Source organism: Fomitopsis serialis, assembly GCF_022376445.1.
Source record: "Fomitopsis serialis strain Sig1Antser10 chromosome Unknown B0H18scaffold_332, whole genome shotgun sequence".
Classification (NCBI taxonomy): domain Eukaryota; kingdom Fungi; phylum Basidiomycota; class Agaricomycetes; order Polyporales; family Fomitopsidaceae; genus Fomitopsis; species Fomitopsis serialis.
Genome location: NW_025955292.1, coordinates 22,795 through 43,940, shown reverse-complemented (window position 1 = coordinate 43,940; position 21,146 = coordinate 22,795). Strand labels below are relative to the sequence as shown.

At 54.4% G+C, this 21,146-nt stretch overlaps 8 protein-coding genes across 8 annotated transcripts; 3 read left to right on the top strand and 5 right to left on the bottom strand.

The window, feature by feature from the left end:
• On the bottom strand, positions 1 to 1,542 carry B0H18DRAFT_839533 (eukaryotic translation initiation factor 3 subunit C, N-terminal domain-containing protein; the record flags this gene model as incomplete). Its single annotated transcript, XM_048039482.1, has 5 exons — positions 1 to 505; positions 559 to 777; positions 851 to 1,089; positions 1,137 to 1,310; positions 1,407 to 1,542. Coding segments are annotated over 5 exons (1,273 nt in total), but the record flags the coding sequence as incomplete, so codon positions are not given.
• A 193-nt stretch (positions 1,543 to 1,735) lies between these two features.
• B0H18DRAFT_1062568 (uncharacterized protein) lies at positions 1,736 to 3,005 on the bottom strand. Its single transcript, XM_048031134.1, has 5 exons — positions 2,911 to 3,005; positions 2,564 to 2,858; positions 2,246 to 2,506; positions 2,069 to 2,192; positions 1,736 to 2,017 (listed from the first exon to the last, which is right to left on the bottom strand). The coding sequence occupies exons 1-5, from the start codon at positions 2,959 to 2,961 to the stop codon at positions 1,981 to 1,983; spliced, it is 768 nt and encodes a 255-aa protein (XP_047884976.1). The 5' UTR covers positions 2,962 to 3,005; the 3' UTR covers positions 1,736 to 1,980.
• An 82-nt stretch (positions 3,006 to 3,087) lies between these two features.
• B0H18DRAFT_944738 (proline racemase family) lies at positions 3,088 to 4,637 on the bottom strand (the record flags this gene model as incomplete). The annotated part of the gene is made up of 4 exons (XM_048041896.1): positions 4,356 to 4,637; positions 4,187 to 4,287; positions 4,022 to 4,134; positions 3,088 to 3,968 (listed from the first exon to the last, which is right to left on the bottom strand). The coding sequence occupies exons 1-4, from the start codon at positions 4,434 to 4,436 to the stop codon at positions 3,088 to 3,090; spliced, it is 1,176 nt and encodes a 391-aa protein (XP_047884975.1). The 5' UTR covers positions 4,437 to 4,637.
• A 666-nt stretch (positions 4,638 to 5,303) lies between these two features.
• On the top strand, positions 5,304 to 7,623 carry B0H18DRAFT_1168992 (clasp N terminal-domain-containing protein; the record flags this gene model as incomplete). The annotated part of the gene is made up of 4 exons (XM_048035872.1): positions 5,304 to 5,336; positions 5,401 to 5,486; positions 5,508 to 6,038; positions 6,093 to 7,623. 4 exons carry the CDS (start codon positions 5,304 to 5,306, stop codon positions 7,621 to 7,623), a joined length of 2,181 nt encoding a protein of 726 aa, XP_047884974.1.
• Positions 7,624 to 7,885: 262 nt separating this feature from the next.
• Positions 7,886 to 8,074, bottom strand: B0H18DRAFT_836950 (ribosomal protein L34-domain-containing protein; the record flags this gene model as incomplete). Its single annotated transcript, XM_048039456.1, has 1 exon — positions 7,886 to 8,074. A coding segment is annotated over one exon (189 nt), but the record flags the coding sequence as incomplete, so codon positions are not given.
• Positions 8,075 to 8,525: 451 nt separating this feature from the next.
• Positions 8,526 to 13,135, top strand: B0H18DRAFT_1062562 (uncharacterized protein). Its single transcript, XM_048031133.1, is given in 14 exon segments — positions 8,526 to 9,129; positions 9,318 to 9,506; positions 9,538 to 9,625; positions 9,645 to 9,700; positions 9,771 to 10,731; positions 10,779 to 11,252; positions 11,306 to 11,512; positions 11,567 to 11,781; positions 11,834 to 11,942; positions 11,997 to 12,125; positions 12,178 to 12,246; positions 12,295 to 12,351; positions 12,402 to 12,745; positions 12,816 to 13,135. The coding sequence occupies 13 exon segments, from the start codon at positions 8,549 to 8,551 to the stop codon at positions 12,738 to 12,740; spliced, it is 3,474 nt and encodes a 1,157-aa protein (XP_047884972.1). The 5' UTR covers positions 8,526 to 8,548; the 3' UTR covers positions 12,741 to 12,745; positions 12,816 to 13,135.
• A 1,998-nt stretch (positions 13,136 to 15,133) lies between these two features.
• Positions 15,134 to 17,610, top strand: B0H18DRAFT_892806 (P-loop containing nucleoside triphosphate hydrolase protein; the record flags this gene model as incomplete). The annotated part of the gene is made up of 5 exons (XM_048041355.1): positions 15,134 to 15,451; positions 15,511 to 16,146; positions 16,208 to 16,625; positions 16,746 to 16,892; positions 16,949 to 17,610. The coding sequence occupies 5 exons, from the start codon at positions 15,134 to 15,136 to the stop codon at positions 17,608 to 17,610; spliced, it is 2,181 nt and encodes a 726-aa protein (XP_047884971.1).
• A 147-nt stretch (positions 17,611 to 17,757) lies between these two features.
• Positions 17,758 to 20,812, bottom strand: B0H18DRAFT_1128681 (uncharacterized protein; the record flags this gene model as incomplete). The annotated part of the gene is made up of 5 exons (XM_048035349.1): positions 17,758 to 18,138; positions 18,194 to 18,293; positions 18,363 to 18,541; positions 18,597 to 19,832; positions 19,895 to 20,812. The coding sequence occupies 5 exons, from the start codon at positions 20,810 to 20,812 to the stop codon at positions 17,758 to 17,760; spliced, it is 2,814 nt and encodes a 937-aa protein (XP_047884970.1).
• Between the last annotated feature and the right edge of the window lie 334 nt (positions 20,813 to 21,146).

Here is a 21,146-nt window from a genome sequence, read left to right as displayed (position 1 = left end):
AAATGTGCTCTAACCGCCGCATGATGACACGACCGAGGGGGTCTTCGCTGTTGTTCTTCTCGTACAGCGCTTGTGACCGGCAAATCGTGCAGTACAAGCCCTTCTCATCCTTAAGCCTGTCAACATACTCCGTCCCATGCGGGTCGATGTTCTGCAGGCTCTTCGTGAACTCGTCGTCGAGGCGGTCCACGAAGCTGATGATGCTCCCGCGGATGCGCACAACGCCGTCCTTCTCCGTCTCCGGCGTCCGCTCCGCAAGATCGTCGTAGTCTTCCGTGATCTCTTGAATCACGTACAATGGCTCGCGCATAATGATACCGATCAGTTGGTCCACTTCGCCCTGCGCGTTGACCCACAGCTCGATGGGCATGTGCGTCGCGACGGAAGAGTTGTAGTCGAAACGCGCGGAGATCAGGGTGAGGAGGACACGAATGCGCTGGTACGAAGTCACAGCGACGGCAAGCAACTTCTCCAAGATACTGATTTGGTCTTGCCTGTTGGTGTTCTGGTGTCAAGGGTAAAACGACTGACTTGAAGGTCCAACGAGGAACTACAAACCTTCTTCCCGCGAGCCTCCTGCACAAGCTGCAGGTTCTTGAAGATGCTTTCTGGCGTGAAGGCCATCGCCTTGCCGCCCTTGCCGACAGTGGTAAACGCATCATCTTCGGCGTTCTCGTCTTCACTCTCGGCGGCCCTCCTTGTCCTCGCTCTTGCTGCGGGGGGAGGTGCCTCAGGCGCCACGATCGCGGTATACTCTCGCTCGAACGCCTCTGGGTCCTGTGAAATCACGCAGGACGGTGATACGCAGGCAGATTAGTGGAAGACGTGGACTACCTCTGAAATGACTGACCGCCTGGAAGCGCTTGACGTCAACTTCGTACTCCTTCGCAACCTTTTTGACCTTCTGCCTCATTCCGTTGAGCGCGCGGGCATTGCTCGCGTTCATCTTCTTCTTCGATTCCTTCTCCTTCGCCACCGCCGTGTTCAGCGCGCCCTCCAGATTGACCAATTGCTTGATGTAGAAAGGCGGGATGGGCTCTGAGACGTTCTGCTGGCGCTGCACCATGCGCACCAGCTTGTCAAACTCTGCTTCTCGTGAGTGGCTGTATGCGCGTAGCAGATGGCCTGCGACGCACCGTTAGAGATGGCGACCCAGTCGTTGATCTTCAGCGCATTGTCCATTGTCTTCCCGCACGCCTCCATCTCCTCCAACCGCTTGTCCCTCGCGCTCTTGACCACCCGCGTAACATCCTCGTCGCTCGCGTCGTCATCCAGGTCCGTCCGCAGAAAACGGCTCCGCCTCTGCTGCCCTTGCTCCTCATTCTGGCTGTTCTCGCTCTCATCCTCGCTTTCACTCTCGTCATCGTCGGACGAGTCGGAATCGCTGCCCGCGGTGCGCAGGAAACGCGACATGGCTGGCTTGGCTCCGGGGGCCTTGGGTGCGGAGGGTGCGCCCTCATCGTCGCTGGACATGAGCTCCTCCTCGGAGGACGACTCGGAGTCGCTGTCGCTGTCGCCGGCTGCGCGGAAGAATCGAGACATGGCTGCTGTGTGCTTTTGAGTGTGAGCGACGAGGGGCAGCTAGGGTCGAGCGCAAGGGCGGGTGCGAGAGTGCGCGGGTCGATTACGCGGAGTACTCGAGATGACCAGAAATTTTGAGTTTCGGCCATTCCCGTCATGGGCGCTTGTGGCCAACGAGTGCGCCAGATATGGCAAGTATGCTGTTTACCGCCCACCGCTACGGCGAATCTACTCACTGGTATTGGTTCGTCCACACTTATCGATACACCGTGTCCCACCAATCCCCCAGCGAGGAATGCAAGCATGAGATGCAAGAAGATACGTTTCCGAAGGTGTACATGTACTATACTGAGGATATCATACAGGGTCATGTGAAGGAGGGGTGGACGTGTGTGCCACATTCGCTGAATCTCATTCTGAAGGGTCATTTTCCGCAACAGCGCACTTGCGGTCGTGTCATTAATGCTTGGTCTCCCGGTACCGCTCGGCCAGGTAGCTGCAGAGGGACGTGAGCCACTACACGGACAAAGGCATGGAAAGTACGCACCCTTCACCGGACCAGAGCGTCAACAGGCCGACAGAGACGGCGGACACGAGACGTTTATCCCAGCGAGGGCGGTCCCACTCAGTGTATGCGTAATATCCGATCGCACCCAAGACACCCGCGTTGACTGCGTGGACGTTCAGTACACGTATGATGAACGTATGCGGTCACGCGACTTACCAACACCGACAAGGCCACCTAGAACGCCAGGACGGAGAATGTGCTCCCTAGCATAGCGGTACAGTGCAGCACCTTCCTTCTTTGCCTTGGCCTCTTCCTCCTGACCTCTGGGGGTCTCGCGATACTTTCCAGCGGCATAGCCCTCGCCGGTGAGGAGTAGAAGAGTCGCGGCAGCGGCGGAACCGATGGCACGCGTGTCGCGACGAAGGGATGGCTTGGTGTAGAAGGAGTAGCCCGCGAAGGAGATGAGACCGACGTTTACTGCAGGATGACGGCCATCAGCGGTGAGCGAGATGCAGAAGAACAAAAACGGCGCACCGAGCCCGAGAAGACCACCCGCGACACCAGGTTGGAAGATGTACTGCCTGGCGCGCACATACAGGTAGGAGCCCTCCTCTTCGGCTTCGTGGAGGTACCGCTTGCCCTTGCCCTTTGCACCGTGGTGCCCAGACTTGGGTGCACCACTTGCTACGGGAGGCGGTCCCGAGATGGAGGTGGTGGTCTCGGGATTAGAGCGGAAGTCTGGGGCCACGACGTTGACCTTGATCGCGTCGTCCGCGATGTTGTCCGCGGAGGGCGGCTCTGTGGAGAAGAGAGCCTGGTCTGGGTGGGGCTGGTGGATGAGGTTAGGCTGCTGCCACGGAGGAGACATGCTGTGAAAGTACCTGTTCAGAGGGGGGTGGGGCGTTGTGAGCAGCGACTGAGGCGTACGACATGGCTGGCGGATGCGAGTGTGGTGTACGGTGGGGGTCGGTGAGCAGATGGCAGACGACCATTCAGGCCGACGCGTTATATACGGCCGAGTATGGTAATGACATCATGGCCAGGTTGGACCCAAAATACTACGTCATACTTAAGGCGTCGCGAAACAGGAACCCCGCCACCCGCGCGTCGCCGCCCTCGCACACAAACACATGCGCCCCCGTGTACCACGCCCGCCCGCCCACCGCCACCCGCACGCCCGCCGCCCCGCCCACGGCGACCTCCGCCACGGCCGTCCCCGTGAAGCCGTCGCCGCCGCCCACGCTGACCGGCGAGTCGAACAGCGCCGTCTCCCCCACCGCCATCCGTCCCGCCGCGACCGCCGCGGCGACGCGCGCACTCACCCCGGACCCGCACGGCGAGCGGTCCACCTCCTGCTCCGCGAAGAAGCACAGCCCGACGCTGCGGCGTGCGCCCTCTGCTTCGTCGGTCACGATGACCCCGTACAGGTACTCCAGCTCCGGCTCGCTCGGGTGCCTCACTAGCTCCCGCCGACCCGCCAAAAGCCTCTTCAGCGTCGCCGTCGCCTCGTCTAGTTCTCGCAACGAGATCCCGCGGCCTACGATGCCCTCGAACCCGAGCTCTGTCGCTTCCACGATGGCATAGAACGCGCCTCCGTACGCGACGTCAACGCGCACTTGCGTTCCACCCTTCGCGCGGAGAGCTGCCCAGCGCTCGGTCTCCGGTATGTCCACGTATACGTCCCGCGCTGACGCGAAGCTGGGCACGCTGATGAACGTCACTGGCCGACTCTCGTCCGAGCGCGCCTTGCCGTCATCCATCACTGTCGGCACTGTTACATGCACGACACCGCACGGCGCGTGCAGTCGCAACTCCGTTTCGCGCTTCTCGGCGTCGTACTTCAGCTGCTCGCGCAGAGGGAAGACCGATCTGTCTTGCGTGTCGATCAAGAATCGCCCGAGGGCAATCGTCCCATGTCCGCACATCGTCGAGTATCCCTCTGTACACACCACTGTCACGATCACGCAATTCGTCTGCGGATTTTCGACGCACCATTGTGCATGAAGAGCACTCCAATGTCCGCATGCCCGCTCTCTGTCATCTCCGTGGTCTGTACCAGCAACGCTCCGTACATGTCTGTATGGCCCCTCGGCTCCCACATCAACCTAGGACGATCTGGTCGGCATCTAGTCGCATCCGGGATCTATGAGGGCACACCTAGTGCGTAGATGATCCAGTTGCTCCTTCGCATAGGCCCTCTTTTGCAGTAGGGTATGACCACGGAGCTCAGGATATCCTGACACCACGATGCGGGTCGGCTGCGAACGTGTATCACATCGTCAGCGTACCCGAGCGGCGAGCTATGATATGATAATGTAGCACTAACTTCGCCAGACGTATGCATGTCCACTGTGTGGATTACTATGTCCGTGTCCTTTGCTGCGGAGATCCTCTTGTGAACGTCCATGTCGATAGCCGTGGGTACAGAGTCGATTTCTACGCCGGGCTACTTATCAAGCATGCTATTCACATCTCATGAACTTAAAACAGGCACCGATTGGGAGGTGCTCAGTGCTTCATGCGTTACCATTCGTTGCATAGTCAGACGTATCATAATCTTTGCTTTGAGTACTTATGCAAAGCACATGCGCGAGTATTTGAGTCCTGGGGGAAGGGGCCGTTGCGGAATAGTGTACTTATACGAGTCTCAACGCGGAGCAAATGGTCATGAGAAGAAGACATCATCCCCAGCTCTGCCTGGCTCGAATCCTGCATCTAAGGCCACTGTAGCTGCGAGACCTACATACAGGACGTCGACTTACATCGGTGGAACGTATCTGACTGATCGCTTGTATAGCCAAGCTTGGGCCTTGGACAGGTACAGGTACTGAAATACGATTGCTTATAACCAGAGCAGCTGTTGACGTATGCATGCAAAGAAGTGAGAGAATGAGCGCCCCGGATCCGTTGAACTCATAACGAATACGAGGAACTTGCGCCCTCGCCTCGACTTCAGAATCTACTCAGACAGTGCATTTGGCCTAGCGGAAGTGAGATTGAGCGGGCGCAAGGCCCCTAACGGTAGCTATTTTCAAATCAATGAGATATGTAGCATAAGTCACTGCAGGGACCCTCTTTTGTTGCGTCAAATCGTCTGATCCTCGAGTTGAGCAGAGTGCCGAAGGGGAGAGACGAGGAGAGCGTCGAGCGCCGATCAGACGCGGTAAGCCACAACACGATCACGTGGAACATGAGGCCACGGTTGGGTTCGCCATGTGGACGTTACGCGACGACTTGAACACTAACCTCATCCTCCACGACGGTCAACTTGCCCATGGCTCCCAAACCACCCCCAAACGCCATCAAGGTATTACCGCACACATTGCCCAGTTCTCAGTGAAATACTGACGCATTCGACTGATCAGTGCCAGACTCCTGCCGCGTATGCGCAACAACTGGACGCCTTGCGCGATCCGTTATCCGTAACCGAGTCAGAGGAGACCTGGGATGGCATTCTGTATGCACTGCTTACATTTAGCTCCCTTTTGAGGGGCAACGCCACCATGTGGCCTCAGGAAACCGTCGTGTCCGTGCGTCCGATGTCGCGCTCCCTCACCACCGCTGTGAACTCCGAACGCTCTCGGTTGTCCGGCGCAGCCATCGATTTCTTCACCGTCCTCGTCACGAACATAGGCCCTGCCTTCGAAGGCCTGATGCCCCTCTTCCTCCCGACGCTCCTCGGCCTGTGCACCCGCCCCAACAAAGTCTTCCAGTATCGCGCGCGGCAGTGTTTGCTCACTGTTATCGAGTATTCCCAGTCTCCGTCGGTCTTGTCGTACTTCGTCGAGTCGGTGAAGGACAAGTCTGTCTCGCTGCGCCTGAGCGTCGCGGAATGCGCGCTGGCCTGCCTGAACAGCTTGAACACTCCGGATTTAGAGAAGGAGCCGCGGGCGCGGGAGATTGAGATCATCATCAGGGCAACTGCGACGGACGCCAGTGCGGACGTGAGGAAAGTAGGGCGGAAGGTTTTCGAGGCGTACAAGCTTGTGCTGCCGTCGAGGGTAGACAAGTGAGTGCGCTCTCCCATCTTCGGAACTAACTTTGTTGACAATCACGACGCTAGATTCACACAACCTCTCACACCGACTATGAAGAAATATCTAGACATCAAGCCCAAACCTATAGCGATACCGTCTAATCCACAAAGCCGTCCCCCGTCTGCACAGTCTACCCGCTCCAACGACGGCAAACTGCCACCGTTACAATTTTCGTCTTCGACATCGGCCTTGAAGTCTACGGCCGGGGGTTCGTCTACGCAGGCGGTTCCAACGAGTCGGGTGCACATGCGATCCGCGTCTTCGTCAGATCTTGCTGGGTCAACCGCACAATCTACTGCGATAGCCCGGCAGAGGCAGATCTCGGGAGAAAGAAGACATGTCGCTGCACCATCGGGTCGTTCTGCAGCTGGTAGGACGGATATGCCTCCCCCATCCATTGTCCCCAGCAGAAGTGGTGCGAACATCGGCGCGGCAGGCGATATGGGCAAGGGCCGCGTTCAAGGGATCACCAAGGACTCTAGCGATGACAGGTTGTTCCAGTCCACTCCAGCTGAAGCTCCGTCACGTTCCGCGACATCGACATCGACGACGGCATCTCGACAAGTAGATTCGGGTCCCTTCCGCCCGCAAGCGCAGGGCAGCACGTCGGGGCCGAGGAGACCTGTGGTTCGGCAGGATGTACCGCAGGAACCACCCGGCCGCAGCAGAACGGGTCCGATACGCCCTGTATCAAGTATGGCGGCGATGCCTCCCTCGCGACAGGAAGTGGCGGAGAGACCCCATCGCGTCGTCGGTGGTGCGAGGCGGGTACCGCGTGTGCTGCCGCCAGAACCAGAGCCACAACCTGCCGCTGTACCAGAAGTTAAACGTGGAGGTGACAACGCTGAACGCAAACCGCAGGCACCGCTTGGACCCGCTAAGCGGTCTCGCAGTGCGGAGCCTCGCGGTGGCGTTCCAGCCAAGGTCGCCGTTGTGCCAAAGACCAGGCAGGTAAAGCCTGCCGTTCCGAAGGCTAACGAGAGGGCGAAACCGATCCCGAAAGCTGAAGCCACACAGCGCGCGGGCGTGTCCCATGGAAGTACGACGGCTCAAAAGGGACGCAGCGACAAGACCCTACCACCTAAACGCGGAGGACATGCGCCATCAGGCTCCCGCGACGCGACAACTGCAGCTGCAGAAAGCAAGGAGAACAAACGCGAGGGTGGCGACGAAGTGCCCCAGAGCGCGACGCAGCCAACAGAGGTTCCTTTGCCTCCCAGCCCGCATCAGGATGCAGCACCGGCACTCCCACCTACCGACGTACCACTACCTCCGAGCCCACAGCAGACTGCGTGCCCTCCAACCGCCGCGCCAAAGATCGATGTTACGAGCGATCCAGCGACGCCTGACCGTCCACCCAGCGCCGTTCAGCGTGCCACCGCCGTCGCGCAGACACCCATATCTGCGCTCTTCGCTGACATAGAGCGTGGATTCCTGTTCACCCCTGGGGATCCGCTTTCTCCTGCGCAAACCTATGCTGAGCAAAAGGGAAATGCGCCTGTGCTTCCTCCGCTGCGGGCCCTCAGAACTAGCAGACTGTCCGATATTACGGAATGAAGAATACCATCTTGTTTCGGTTGTGCTGATGATACAAGTGCATACTAGCATCTGAATTGACCAGGCGGCAACTGTACTGAGTGTACTCGTCAAAGTGGTGTTATGTATGGACCCGTGTGTACACTCTGCTATCCGTTGTTTTGCATTATGGGTCCAAGACCGTCTATCGATGTCAATCCTTGAGCAAATCTCAGATACGAGGCAATGAATGTATCGCACCTATGTGAACCTCGCGAGGCGACCAACCGCCGCTCCCCTGACCTCAATGCGAGAGATACAAGCGCCCCTTTGCCTTACGCCGAGCCAAGACCTTCCGACCATTTAGGCTCCTCTTCCGGGCAAGAAAACCGTGCTTGCGCTTTCTCTTCCGCTGCGAGGGCTGATACTCCGTTCCTCGCGATCCGTAGCGGACTTGCTGCAAGGCATGAAGAACGGGAGAGGGAGCGGATAGGCTCGGGACGAGCTGCAAACGACCGAAGATGCGGTTGCTGTTGAGCAAGGTCGGTACTGTACGTGGTAGCACCGTGGTGAGAATGGGGCGGAAGGATGCTGGCTGTGAGGGAAAGGATGACAGTGCTGGGGGGCGCGCCAACAGGCGGGAGAGCTGGAAAGGTATGCGAGGCATGGCTGCCGGTGGGATATGACGGTCCGCGAGGACGGCTGAGGAGGATGCGCCGCGCGATGGGTGGACGCTGTAGGCGACGGCGAGCTGGAGGAGCTGAGCAGCGGGCAGGCTTGGACGCGAGCCGTGCGATGAACGACCGGGGGCCCATCGCGCGACCCCGGCCACTCCGGCGGGCGATCGCAGAGTGACGGAAGTCGTTAGACTGGACGAGCTTCTGGCAGTGGGAGCGTCTGGGAGGAGCAGCACTTGTCTGTTCTGTTCTGCGGCTCGTACGCATCCGACTCTCCTTCCCTCTCCACCATGTCTATACCCACCCCAGGCAGGGGCCGTTTCTCCGGGATCCCGACGCCAGGAAAGAGCGCCATTCCAACCCCAGGCAGGTCCCGTTCTGCATCCACGACCCAGCAGCAACCGCACACACAAGACGACGACTACGTCTCCAGGGCCTTCGCCGACGCGATCAAGGCCAACGATCCTGCTCAGCACCGCTCTAGTCGCGCGAGCGATGTTTCCAACGCGTCTCTGTCCGTCTCTTCCGCGTCTCAATCCTCGCTCAGCGGTCGTCAGTCCGTAAACGGCAGATCCTCCTCCGCAGCTTCTTCCTCCTCGGCTGTAAGCCCCGTGCCCCCTCGTACCCCGGCGTCGGGCTCCAGGAACTCTGTCGCGCGACCCGCCAGCCGCCAATCCGATGTATTTGCGCGCAGCTCCAGCCGCGCGGGCAGAGCGTTCGAGGTAGGCGACAATGTCCGCATCGAGTCCCTAGGGTTCGAGGGCACGCTAAGATTTTTGGGAGAAATTGATGGTAAACCTGGTCACTGGGCTGGAGTTGAGCTCAGCGGAGGCTTCGCTGGTAAGGGCAAGAACAATGGCGTCGTGAGCGGGTGAGCACTTTCGTCAGACATCTTATAATGTACCCCCGTTTCCCTGTCCAGTGTGTTTCGCTTGAACCACTTTACTTCGTGTCTACTAGTTCACGGTGTTAATTCTCGACACGGATACCCTGCATTTGTGCGGGTGTGCTGCCCTATCGCAACTTCTCTGGCTGACATTCACTTGTCTCGGCGAACAGGAAACAATACTTCGTCTGTCCTCCTTCTTGCGGAGTCTTTGTTGCGACGACCAAGCTGTCCTCTCCTACCGTAGGCTATGGAACAGTATCAAGGCCATCGTCGGTAGCATCCTCGCGCAGTGGCGCGTCACTCCGTCTGTTGCGCCAGTCCGGTAGGATGACACCATCCGCGTCCACCACCAACCAACGGTCGCAAGACTCCCTCAATCTCCCTCGGTAGCGGACGCGTTACTCCGTCTATGAGCAATGGACGTGTAACACCGTCCGCATCAACAGGCCGCAGAACACCGGGCTTCCTCTTCCCAAAGGTCGAGCGTCTATGTCCAGAGCCATATGGATACGACAACGCCTGTGCGACCCGGTGCAAAGCCATCACAGGGATGGTCACTCCAGGCTCTCGTGCTTCGAAATATGTCGGCATGACTGCGAAGCAACTGGAGACGCGGCCCCCAGTCCCGGAAGCCCCTCTGGGAAATCGTTTAGTACCAACAGCCCAACGAGGATAGGAGGGTTTACATCTACACATCTCTCATCTCCCACGCATGCCTCGTCATCTCCTTTCAATACCCCGAAAGCACCTGGAAGTGGTCGCGCTTCTGGAATTGGGATGGGTATCCCATCGACGTCTACGACGCCCTCGAAGTCTCGACCATCCATGAACACACCCCGTGCCCGTATACCCAGTGCCATCGCTATGCCACCTCCAGCATCTCCGTCGTCTTCTGTGCGTTCAGTGTCTCTCAGTGACGCTCAGAACGAAGGCGACCCGAGTTCAGTGACGGATCTGCAGAAGAACCAGCGGAGCATAGAGGACCGGATGGCGGACATCATGGGCAACCGCATGGTTTCTCCGTCACGGCCCACTTCGTCGACGTCTGCGCGCTCGAGCTCTGCTGGTGACTTCCAACTCCGTCTCGATTCGATGCAGGCCCGGCTGGACGCCCTGGATTATGAGAATCAACAACTGCGCGCAAATGCTGACTCTGCCCAGGACAATTCCAAGCGTCTCGAGGTCCTCCTGGTCGATCAAAAACATACAGCGAGTAGAATCGCCGAGTTGGAATCGCTCGTTAGGACCACGGAGCGCACCGTCAGCGAGCGAGACTCGACGATTGAAGCTCTGGAGCGCGCCGCACAGCAGATGTCTCTGAATATCGACAAAGCGAAGAACGACGCCGAAGCGCGAGTACGGGACATCCAGACGAAGCTCGACGATCGGGATGCATTAGTCGCAAACCTGAAGGAGGCTCTCCAGACGAAGGAGGGCCTTCAGAGCGAGAACGATGCCGTCTTGGGTGCCAAAGACGCAGAGATCTCGCTGCTGGAGACTCGGGTGCAGAAAGCGTACGGTGATCTCGAGGACGAACGCCGAGAACTTGGTCATCAGGTTGATGAGCTGCGCAAGGCTGGACAGGTTCGTCCTCGCGCAGGCTCTGTGACAATATCTTACAGTCCGTTCAGGAAACCATCGCCTTGTATGAAGAGCGTCTGAGTGCCGCAGACACCCGACGTTACGAGCTCGAAGACCTGGTCGCCAATCTTGAGGAACAGCTTCGGACACAGACTCAGCCTCTATCACCACTTGCGGCGCAGCGTCAGGCTGCCTCTGCTGTGGAGATCGACAACGAAAGCCTCCGCGAGCAGGTGCAGCATCTCCTGAAGCGGATAGGTATGCTCGAGGACCAACTCGAGGAGGCACACACGACGTTCGATCGAGAAGAGGCAGCAGTGCGCGAGAGAGTGAAACGGTACAAGGAAAGGGAGGAGAACATGCGTAAGGAGCTGGCCGAAAGCAAGAAACAGGTGGATCAGGTTGCCAAGTCAGAAGGAGCCGCCCGGCAACGGGTGGAAGAGATGGAGGAGGCGTTGCGAGAGAACACAGTGGCCCTCGAGAATGCCCGTGCCGAGATTGAAGGCCTCAGAAATGAGATAGCGGTAGGCCATCCTTCGTATCTCATGCGACCTGAATACTGAACTATCTTGCGTAGGATTTGGAAGGTCTCACAGCCAGTAACTCTTCGGAGAAGGTGGCTGAGATTGCACAGCGATCCAGTCAAGAACGCGCCCGTCTCAACGAGGAAATTGCCTCGCTCAGGCAAAAACTCACGGACCTGCAAAGCCAACACCAGCAGCCTGATGGGGACACGGGAGAGTTGTATGAGCAGAACCGCGCTCTCAAATCCACCATTGATCTCGTACGCCCCCTTCCATCATATGTGTCCAGATAACTGATGTTTGCTATCTTACAGTTGCAATCAGAATGCGACAAGCGGGAAGCGGAGCTAGTCGCCCTGCGTCAGGCCCTTGCAGATCTCGAGGTGTTGGTGGAAGAGCGTACCACCGAGCTGGAAAGTGTGCGCAAGAAGGTCAGTCGCGATACCGCTGTGAATGGCGGCGACTCCGGCAAAGTCACACCATCGAAGCACGACCTCACCAACGCTCGGGAGGAGATCACTGGCCTGAAGTGCGTTTGCTGTCACCCGCGACAATTGAAACAACTCAGATTTTCGCATTAGGCATATCGTTCAAGAGCTTCAGAAGGAAAACTCTGCGGCTGCTCAGCGAAACAAGGTCCTAGAGTCAGAGAATAAACTCTTATTGACGGAAACAGAACAGCTTCGTCAGGTGGGGGCAGTTCACTATGTGTCAGTATACTTCATTAAATGCATCTGAGCTCAGGATCTCAAGGTGCTCGAGGAGAGTGTGGAGCAGAGTATCATGCGAGAAGAACAGGCTCTGGCGTCTGGGACTGACGCTTCGGTTTCATCTGGCTCCACAGAAAGCGCAACACTACAGTGGAAATACGAAGTATGTGTCCTGCTTGACATTCGTAATTGGTGCTACAGCTCTTCTTGCATAGGCCGAGATGGAACAGCTGCGTAAGAAGCAAGCGGAGGCTGATATGAAGAGCGCTCGGACAATACATGATGTATGTCGCCCACATAGCGGCGCGGACAACGCTAACAGGCCCCTGCAGCTCAACAAGGAGATAGGAGAGCTAGAGACCCTCGTGGAATCCAAGATCTATCGCGAGGTACGATTGTGCTTATTTGGCGAAATCGTATCTGAAGTTCATCTGCACAGGATGAACTCGAACGAGAACTGGAGCGGCTCCGCGACAAAGTAGCGCGATCGCAAAGGAAAGCGTCTAAAACTTCGACTGAACCAACTACGCCAAACGCTGCTATCACCAGCGATGGCAACTTACCGAATACTAGCGTCATCGAAAACTCCCAAGATGTCTGTGAGATCTGCGAGCGCCCAGGACACGATATTTTCTCTTGCGATCTTCTCAAGGATGGTATGCCTTCTGCTGATTCAGTACGATCCAGTACTGCTGTCCTGGAGGAGTTATACTGCGAAGACTGTGAAGGAAGGGGCCACACTGCTGCAAATTGCCCACACTCATTGGATGTCTTCTGAACATGGCAAGCCATCCTTGTTTGCATCCACTATCATTAGTTGATAATCTCGCTCAAACTGTTTTGAATATTGTAGCTGGTGTTATCAATAGCTTCTGGCTTGATTTTTGTAATGGCTCCAATTCACACTCACTATACCCCTTACTCTTTACCTGCATGTAACTTGGCTATCAATGTCAGTCATCCCTACTGTGATCATCAAGGAATTTAATGTTCATGAAATCAGATCACTTTACACAACTGTAGCAATAGGATACACTACTATAGAAGCAGCTGATTTGCCAGTATTTGCCTGCTGCCTACAGATTGTTGTGCCATAAAAGGAACTACAGCTCACCTGATTGGGTGATGATGTCACAAAGATGCTTTTGCGACAGCAAGATGCTTCCATGGTTGTTCAGAGATGGGCATTGTCTCTTCATCAGCAAATACCTAGATAGCCTAAGCCATCTATAGAAGAGGCCATGTGCTCTATTACTGATTTTGGATGTCTTGAACATGAGTATATTAAGGCACCTGAAGCTGGTGTGAGAGACTACATTTCACCTCAAGAAGTGCACTTTATCCTTACTGTACCATAGTTTATGTAGTTGAATTACACTAAAGGTCTACAAGTTCAGCTAAGCAAATAATACAATTTGATACTACTAGTACTGTACAAGGCTCCAAGTATAACCACTTTCACATATAACTACTTTGCATGTGTATGTATTTTACAATCCCTGAGGTACAAAGGTATCATTCATGATGGACAGGCCTGAAACACTTCCAGTGGTGCCTGATGTGGCAGTTTCTTCCCACAGGTACAGTCATTTGCCCCCAGCTTACCATGTATAGTTAACATTTGTTATGGTCAGTTATCAGAGTTCAAAATTTTCAGACTCCCAGATGACATGACTTGCACCAACACCACCAAACAAATGCTGAATCCAAGAAACACTTCCTGTCTAGGTATTTCTGTTTGGTGTTCTGTTGATTAGAGTAGTATTATTAGAGAGGACTTGAATAGTACTATACGAGACATGAGACATGAGCTAAGTAATGGGAAACATTGCAATGGGAGAGTGGGGTAGACCACCGCGTGATCTTCGAGAGTATTAGGGGTGAGAGAGATGAGTGTAAGTAGTAACAAGTGCAGGGTGCAGCCTGCCAGACCCAAAACAAACCACTGGGACCTGTGGGTACGGATGAGCTGTGAGGGTAGGCAAGACAACTGCAGCCACTTCATAGTGTGATCCTTCACAGGTTGTGGGAGGAGGCATGTTGAGCCAATGAACTGAAAGGGGAATGCACTTGCCTGAGAGCTGGGAAGCAAGTGGTGAGAAAAGTGGAGAGGGAGGGATGGGTGAGTGAAAAAATGACCAAGGATGAAATCAAAGCTCTAGGGTGCTTCATTGGAGTTCAGACGTGGGCATGCAAAGAGAGAGTGATGCATACCTAAGCCCTGACTTCCTTACCTAGACTAAGCCCTGCTTGTTCTTGGCCAACTGTACCTGAGCTGCCCTGTCACCATGTCTGGGACATTATGCACTGTCTCAAAACACTGAACAAAAATACTACTTTACTAGTGGGAGATTGTTGTATCATGGAATCTGTCTAGGGACAGTTAGTAACTCAATAATGACAATGATCACAAACAATTGTATCATTTGGGCTGAGTAAGTCATACTTCCCTACAAATTGATACTACATTGGCCTAGACCTGTCAATGTTAGAGTCTGTTCATGTCAACCATGCTGATTTTGGTACACTCATGATACCACCTCTTCATGAATTGTGGCTCATGCTATGAGAAAACAGTAAGTCACACATTCTCAATGCAGTATACTGGAATGATCATCTGCATTCCTCTCCTCATCCCTTATCCTGACATCACTCCATGTTACTGTCAATCCAGGTATATGTAGCAATCTGCTAAATGCATTAGGTGGGCACCTACTGTTCAAAAGGTGCCTCACAATTTACCCTAAGGAGTCCACATTGCTAACAAATGAGGGCATCCACAGGTTATCAAAGCTATGTTACTTCCAGGCTCCTAAAACCATCCGTCCACAGCGTTCTCGTTCGTACATGTTGCTGGGGATTTTATGCTTAGTCCGAAAATAGAAATTAGACACTTTGATGTTTTGACTTACTATATGTGGAATCCTACTAGCTGAGAAATGGCGAAGAGAACACTGTAGGACGGCTGGCCAAACTGGTCCCCGAGGCATCGCCGAGCCTCAGCTCGTCGCAGTAACTCGGGGGTGTACCCCTAGCTTAGGTTTTATTTTCCGTGTTTCTGTCTGCGTCGCGTAATTGTCCAAGTCCGAGCAACACCTCACCGCATTTGGTCATTATACAATCGATCTCTTTCAATTGTCTCTAGCCACGAACTACTGCTTCAAAATATTCATGAGCTGGTCAATCAAACGAATACGCGACCTCGTGAAGATCAGGTTCAAGAAACGAGCATGTCTCTTCCAGATCAAGGTCGCACGCGCTCTCAGGGAGAGACAAAATGATGTTGTTGCTATTGCAGCGACTGGTTCAGGAAAGACCCTCTCATTTTGGATCCCACTTCTCATGGCTCTCGAAGACAAAGAGGACAAGTGCATCATAATTGTCACACCTCTGAACCTTCTCGGCAAACAGAACATCGATCTGTTGAGTGCGGCGGGCCTCTCTGGGATAGCTATCGATAGAAGGAATGCAACAGACGAAACATTCCGAGTGAGTCTACTACAGCCCACAGTTTCAATCTGAACAGCACAGACAATGACATTTCATAGGACATAATTGCTGGGAAGTACCATATGATGGTCATCAACCCGGAAATCCTCATGCAGGAAGGCGGCCATTGCGAAGGACTTTGGAAGACCAAGTCATTCACATCTCGCCTTCTTTACATGGTCTTTGATGAAGGCCATTGCATACACGAGTGGAATTCGTTCCGAGAACAGTACAAATATCTTGGGAGTCTTCGCCAACTCATTCCCGAGACTGTTCCCTTCTACGTCACGTCTGCTACACTGCCAGACCCTCTCCTTGCGGATGTTGCTGAGATCTTACAGCTCCACAAAGGGCAAACCGAGCACATCTTCCGCTCCAATGATTGCCCTGATATCGCACTCAGCGTTCGTCAAATGGAACATGCCGCACATACCTTTCGAGATCTAGAATTCCTGATCGCATCGGACTTCAAGGAAGGTGACATACTGCCTCCGAAATTCCTCGTTTTCTGCAACTCTGTCAAAGAGACCGAGGCGGTATGCAGGTACCTTCGCTCACGACTTCCGAAGGCCCTACAACGCGACAAGATCAGATACTTCCATGCGAGCATGTCAACATTCTTCCGGATTGACGAATTCGAAGCCTTCAGGGATGGCAACACCTTTGGTCTCTGTGTCACTGATGCATTTGGGATGGTACGTGAGATGTCGGCTTCATTGAATGTTGCATTACATAATATATCTAACCCGATGGCAGGGCCTCGACCTCACCGGTATACAGGTGATCGTGCAGTGGAAAACACCAATGAGCATGAACACCCTCTGGCAGAGGTTTGGGCGAGCTGCGAGGGGACCTGGCGAATACACCTTTGCATTCCTCATAGCCGAGAAGCAGTATTTCGATGAGGAGGTCCAGAAGAAACTCAATGCGAAGGAGAAGAAGCGAGAGCGGGAGATGCGAAAGAGACAGAAGAACATCACTCGGGACTCACCACAGAAGAAGAAAGCAAAGCCCAACCCAAATGATCGTCCTCGTCCATCTACAAGTAGTGCCATTCCTCCTCTCGCCGCACCCACAATCGCGGTTCAAGTCACAGATGTTGAGCATGCTTCGGTCTCCCAGCTTGGAAGTGGCAGTGATGCGGACGACTCTGACAGTAACAGCGTGAACGCGGGTGGCCCTTCTGGCAGCTCGGGGGCAGCTGTTGCTGACTCAGAGCCTGCTGAGTCCCTTGCTGATTGGCGCCGTGCAGAAGACGAGGAGCGGAGGCGCTTGTACAACAAACCCAGCGAAGGACAACCAACCGGTGTCACAGTCCCAAAGAAAGACAAAGGGGAGCGCACGCCTCAGCCGGCGATTCTCGACTTCATCAACGCAGACGTTCGCAATATTGGTTGTCGAAGGAGGGTCATGACATTAGTGTATTCAAACGATAAGCACAGTGAGCTTGTAATCTGTACCGCACGCACGCCACTGTTCTCACGCTCCCCCTCACAGCCTTTGACCACAGGGAGTGCGATGACAACTTACCTTCTGGTTGCTCACGCTGCGCTCCGATGACCTCGATTGTATGCTGCGACCTATGCGACCCCACTGCATTTGCCGAACTCACAATCTCGGGCACTCGATCAACCCGCGCACTACGGAAGTCGACGATCAAGAAATACAATCCAGCTCAACAAGAGAGGGACCTCCGGCACGCTCTCCTGAAGTGGCGGGACGAGGAAACAGTTCGAGTAGTCGGGGCTGCCGCGCAACATATTCACGGAAGCAGTGTTACCCTCCCACTTCCCATCCTTCAATGTATTGTCGACTGTGCTCAGGCTGGTAAGCTTGCATCGACGGAGGACTTCAAGCACAAAGTTCAGGTACGGGCCGATTGGGCAAATCAATATATGAGCACTATACTCGAAATCGTCTGCCAGATCTACCCCCCTGTAGCGGCCTCGGAGGAGCAGCCAGCCACGGTGCCATCTGCTGCCAGTGGTGCTCCTAGTCACCTACCGCTGGACTCGCCCGCAGCCGCCTCAAGTAGTAGTACCAGGCAGACAAAGACATGGCAGCCACGAAAGCGGCCGACCTGTAGTGTTTGTGGACAAGTCGGGCACATCAGTGAGTGTAGTGCTTCTGTGCCCCTACATGTACTGATAGTAACTTGAATGTTCGGTCTTGATACGATAGACCACAACAAAAACTGCCCAGCTCGTATTGCAGCGACTTAGCATTGTTGTACAGACAGTGACTCGGACATCCGGGTAAGCTATATTATGCAACTGCAGACCTACAGGCTACGCCGCATCACTAAGTCATACATCTAGATCACCACCATCCGCATTGATCTCAGGCTCGTCTTCCACAGCGACATCCGCAGTTGGACCAGTGACCCCATCGTCCCCACTATTCCACCCCGATGTGACCATTTTCAGTAATCCTGTCTCCGACGCATCCACCATTGTGTACGAGCTTGTGCGACCTGCGATCATACTGTGCGTCTTCGTGTTTTGCATGTAGCGAGCCAATTTGCGGAACGTGTGCTGTAGCTTTGGTGGCGAGTGTTTGTATGTTCTGTGTTCTAACGCGAACATGTCCTCGAGGCTGATTCGAATGTTCTTGAACACTTCGACGAGTGCAGACTCTTTCATGATGTGGCACTTTGTACGGTTCGAGAACTGGCCTCCGTATATTTGCTGCAATCGCAGTGCAATGATTAGCTAACACCATTCAAGTGTCGATGTAATGTACCTTTATATAGAGATTGTTGTGTTCGACCCACCAGTCAATTGCGCGGAAGTGGTTTTTCTTTCCAGTTGGGTTACATAAGATGTTCATACGGATCACTTGTCTGATGTGTCAATGTCGCAGAGCCAGGTGAGTACTGTCTTGAATAACAGTGCAATGTCGGATGACTCACCGAAGTTTGGCAGGATAGACGAAGTGTAGATCGTGCACGAAACGCACCATTTGGGTCGCGTATTTGTGCTTTCCACAGCCTTTGAAGATGAAGACCGATGGCATGAAGCAGTCCTCGACTCGCCCTATATCACCTACGTTCATACTCCATGCCAGCTCCTCGTACAGGAGGAAATAGCGCTCGCGCATACATGTGTTCTCGAACTGTACAGATCGCGGCCGGATTGTGTTGCACCTCGGACATGTCTGTGTTGGCGACATATTTCTTCACAAGTACATTTGCAATCTCTTCGATGTCATCCATGGAAGGCGCTGACTTTGCCCATGCATCAAGCGACGTGAAGGACGGGTCGCGCAATGACACCTCCTCCCGCCAGCAATCGAGACGCGAGACAGCGCCTACGTGCTGAACGATCTCGTGCATGCGTCGGAAGCCAGGTTTGCTCCCGATCTTTCCCGTCTCCTTGGGTCGAATCTCAGCAGCTTGCTTCATTAGACTTGTTTCGTCTTGCCGTGCCAGTTTGGGATAAATGAAGATCTTCCAGATTGCGTCGACACACGCCATCTTCAAGTGGAAGAGCCCGATGATAAAGATCACGAGCTGGAACCTGCGGAATGCTGTTTTCTCCTCTCCACGCGACTGGCGCAGGCTCTGAACGCGCTCGCATGTTGCAAGATCACCGTGTACGAGGACAACATGGTCCCCTACATCATGCCTGTGCGCCTGTTCCTCGTCGTCTAGATCTGTTGGATCCCCGATTCCTGCCTGCTTGAACAAGGTATTTAGTGCCTCAATGTTGCCTTGAACCGAAGACTGATTGATGTCCATGGCTTCAGCAGGCACCTTTCGTGATTTGACCAGGGGAATATGATCGATCGCGTCGGGCTCATCGAGTTTCGCCAGGAATTGGCGGAAGTATTCTGGACCGTGGACAAAGAGATCGTGTTTGAACACCCAAGTGTTAAAACGCTCTCGGCAATCGAGACCGGAAGGGTGACTGTTTTGGGGATACAGGGTGAGCAATTCTTTCCAATCAATTTCTTCGGCTCCTTTCGTGCTTTCTGGGTTGTATGGCGACTCCTTCCACAGGTCATCCGAACATTGAAGGTCTCCAAGGGTCGCGCCGTGGTCGAGAGGGATGAAAGTGCCCGACGTCATATGTAATAGTGAGTCATGCGGCTTCTCAGCAGTTGGAACAACATGCTTGAGCTCGACGTCGAAGTTATCGTAGGCAATGGAGGTTAGCATTGTACATCCTAAACGTTTCATTGCCGCCGCCGACTCTTTTGACAGGTTCGTGATTGCGTCGTCAATTGCGGTGCGCGAGATGGCAACGCCAATGCGCGCGAGAAGATCCACCACAGCTTCAGGTGCATTGCAAGAATGGAGGTAAAGACCTATGACACTTTGCAGTGCGTTTGACCGTTGATTCGTACTCTGCATCATCAGGCTCATGCAGAGCGTTCGTTTCTATAGACATGATGATTCCTGTGAGTACTTGCTACTCACACATCTATTCAAACAACACTCACCATTTTGAGGATTGCTTCGTAGTGTTCCTCTTCCATGTACGGGTCCATCATACTCTCTGGATCATCGGGATCCTCGAGCAGAGGCTCCAGCCCATCAAAGTATTCGTCTTCATCATTGCCCTCACCATTGTCATCACCATCGTCATCGTCATCGACCTCACCATTGTCATCGCCCCCGACATCCTCTTCATCATCATACTCCTCTACATCCAGCATATCGAAGTCGACGTCCATATCCAATAGCTCCGACCAGTACTCCTCCGCCGGCCCCGGCGCCGGGTCTTCTTCCTGCGGGAACTGCGGGAGCTGCGCCCACAATCCCGCGTCGCTATCAACCGGCGAATCGGACGGTCTGTTTTTGGGTACGTTGTCCTCTGCGACCGCGCTATTCGAGCTGACGATGTCCGGTGCTGTGACCAGATTTGCAGGGCATGGGTGCTCGCGAGCCTCGCGCTCACGTCTTTTTGCGCGACATCGCTTGCGTCGCCGCTTGTGTCGCCGTCTCGTTAGTACAGGGTCTGCACTAAGTAGACCATCGACGAGATCACAGACATGGGGAGCCAAAGACGTGAGCTTCTCCACGAGTCCGACAAGTTCGAAGCCTTCCAGGTCCGCTTCTGTTGCCCAGTGTGCATTAAAGTGCATGCCTGCCTCCTTCTTCGACACGGATGCTAGCTCACTCATGTACATCGTCTTCGCGAGGCGGTGTATCGAAGCAGACATTGAGTCGTGCACGCGTGGGTTCTCGTGGAACACTAGCAAGATGTTCACAAGGTTGTTACCTATGTTCTCAATTGCTTCATCAACCACGTCGTCCCTGGAACACAAGACAGACACTATGAAGTCGGACACAGTGACCCCGGACTCTTGAAATGCATCGAGGATGTTCCGTAGCTGAGGAGTAGACAGTCGGGGCATGCCAAAAGCTGTATGGTGGCAGGGAATGGAATTGAACTCGAATGCAATTCACAGACTCGAACGAAAACTGAACATGCGGATACAACGTGTACAGACATGCTACTTATAGAGCGGTGCAGCGACCGCGCGGGGCATTATCCAACACTTAGGGCACGAACGCGCAATGCTTACATAAACAAATCGACTCAGGCTACGCGACGCAGACAGAAACACGGAAAATAAAACCTAAGCTAGGGGTACACCCCCGAGTTACTGCGACGAGCTGAGGCTCGGCGATGCCTCAGGGACCAGTTTGGCCAGCCGTCCTACAGTGTTCTCTTCGTCATTTCTCGGC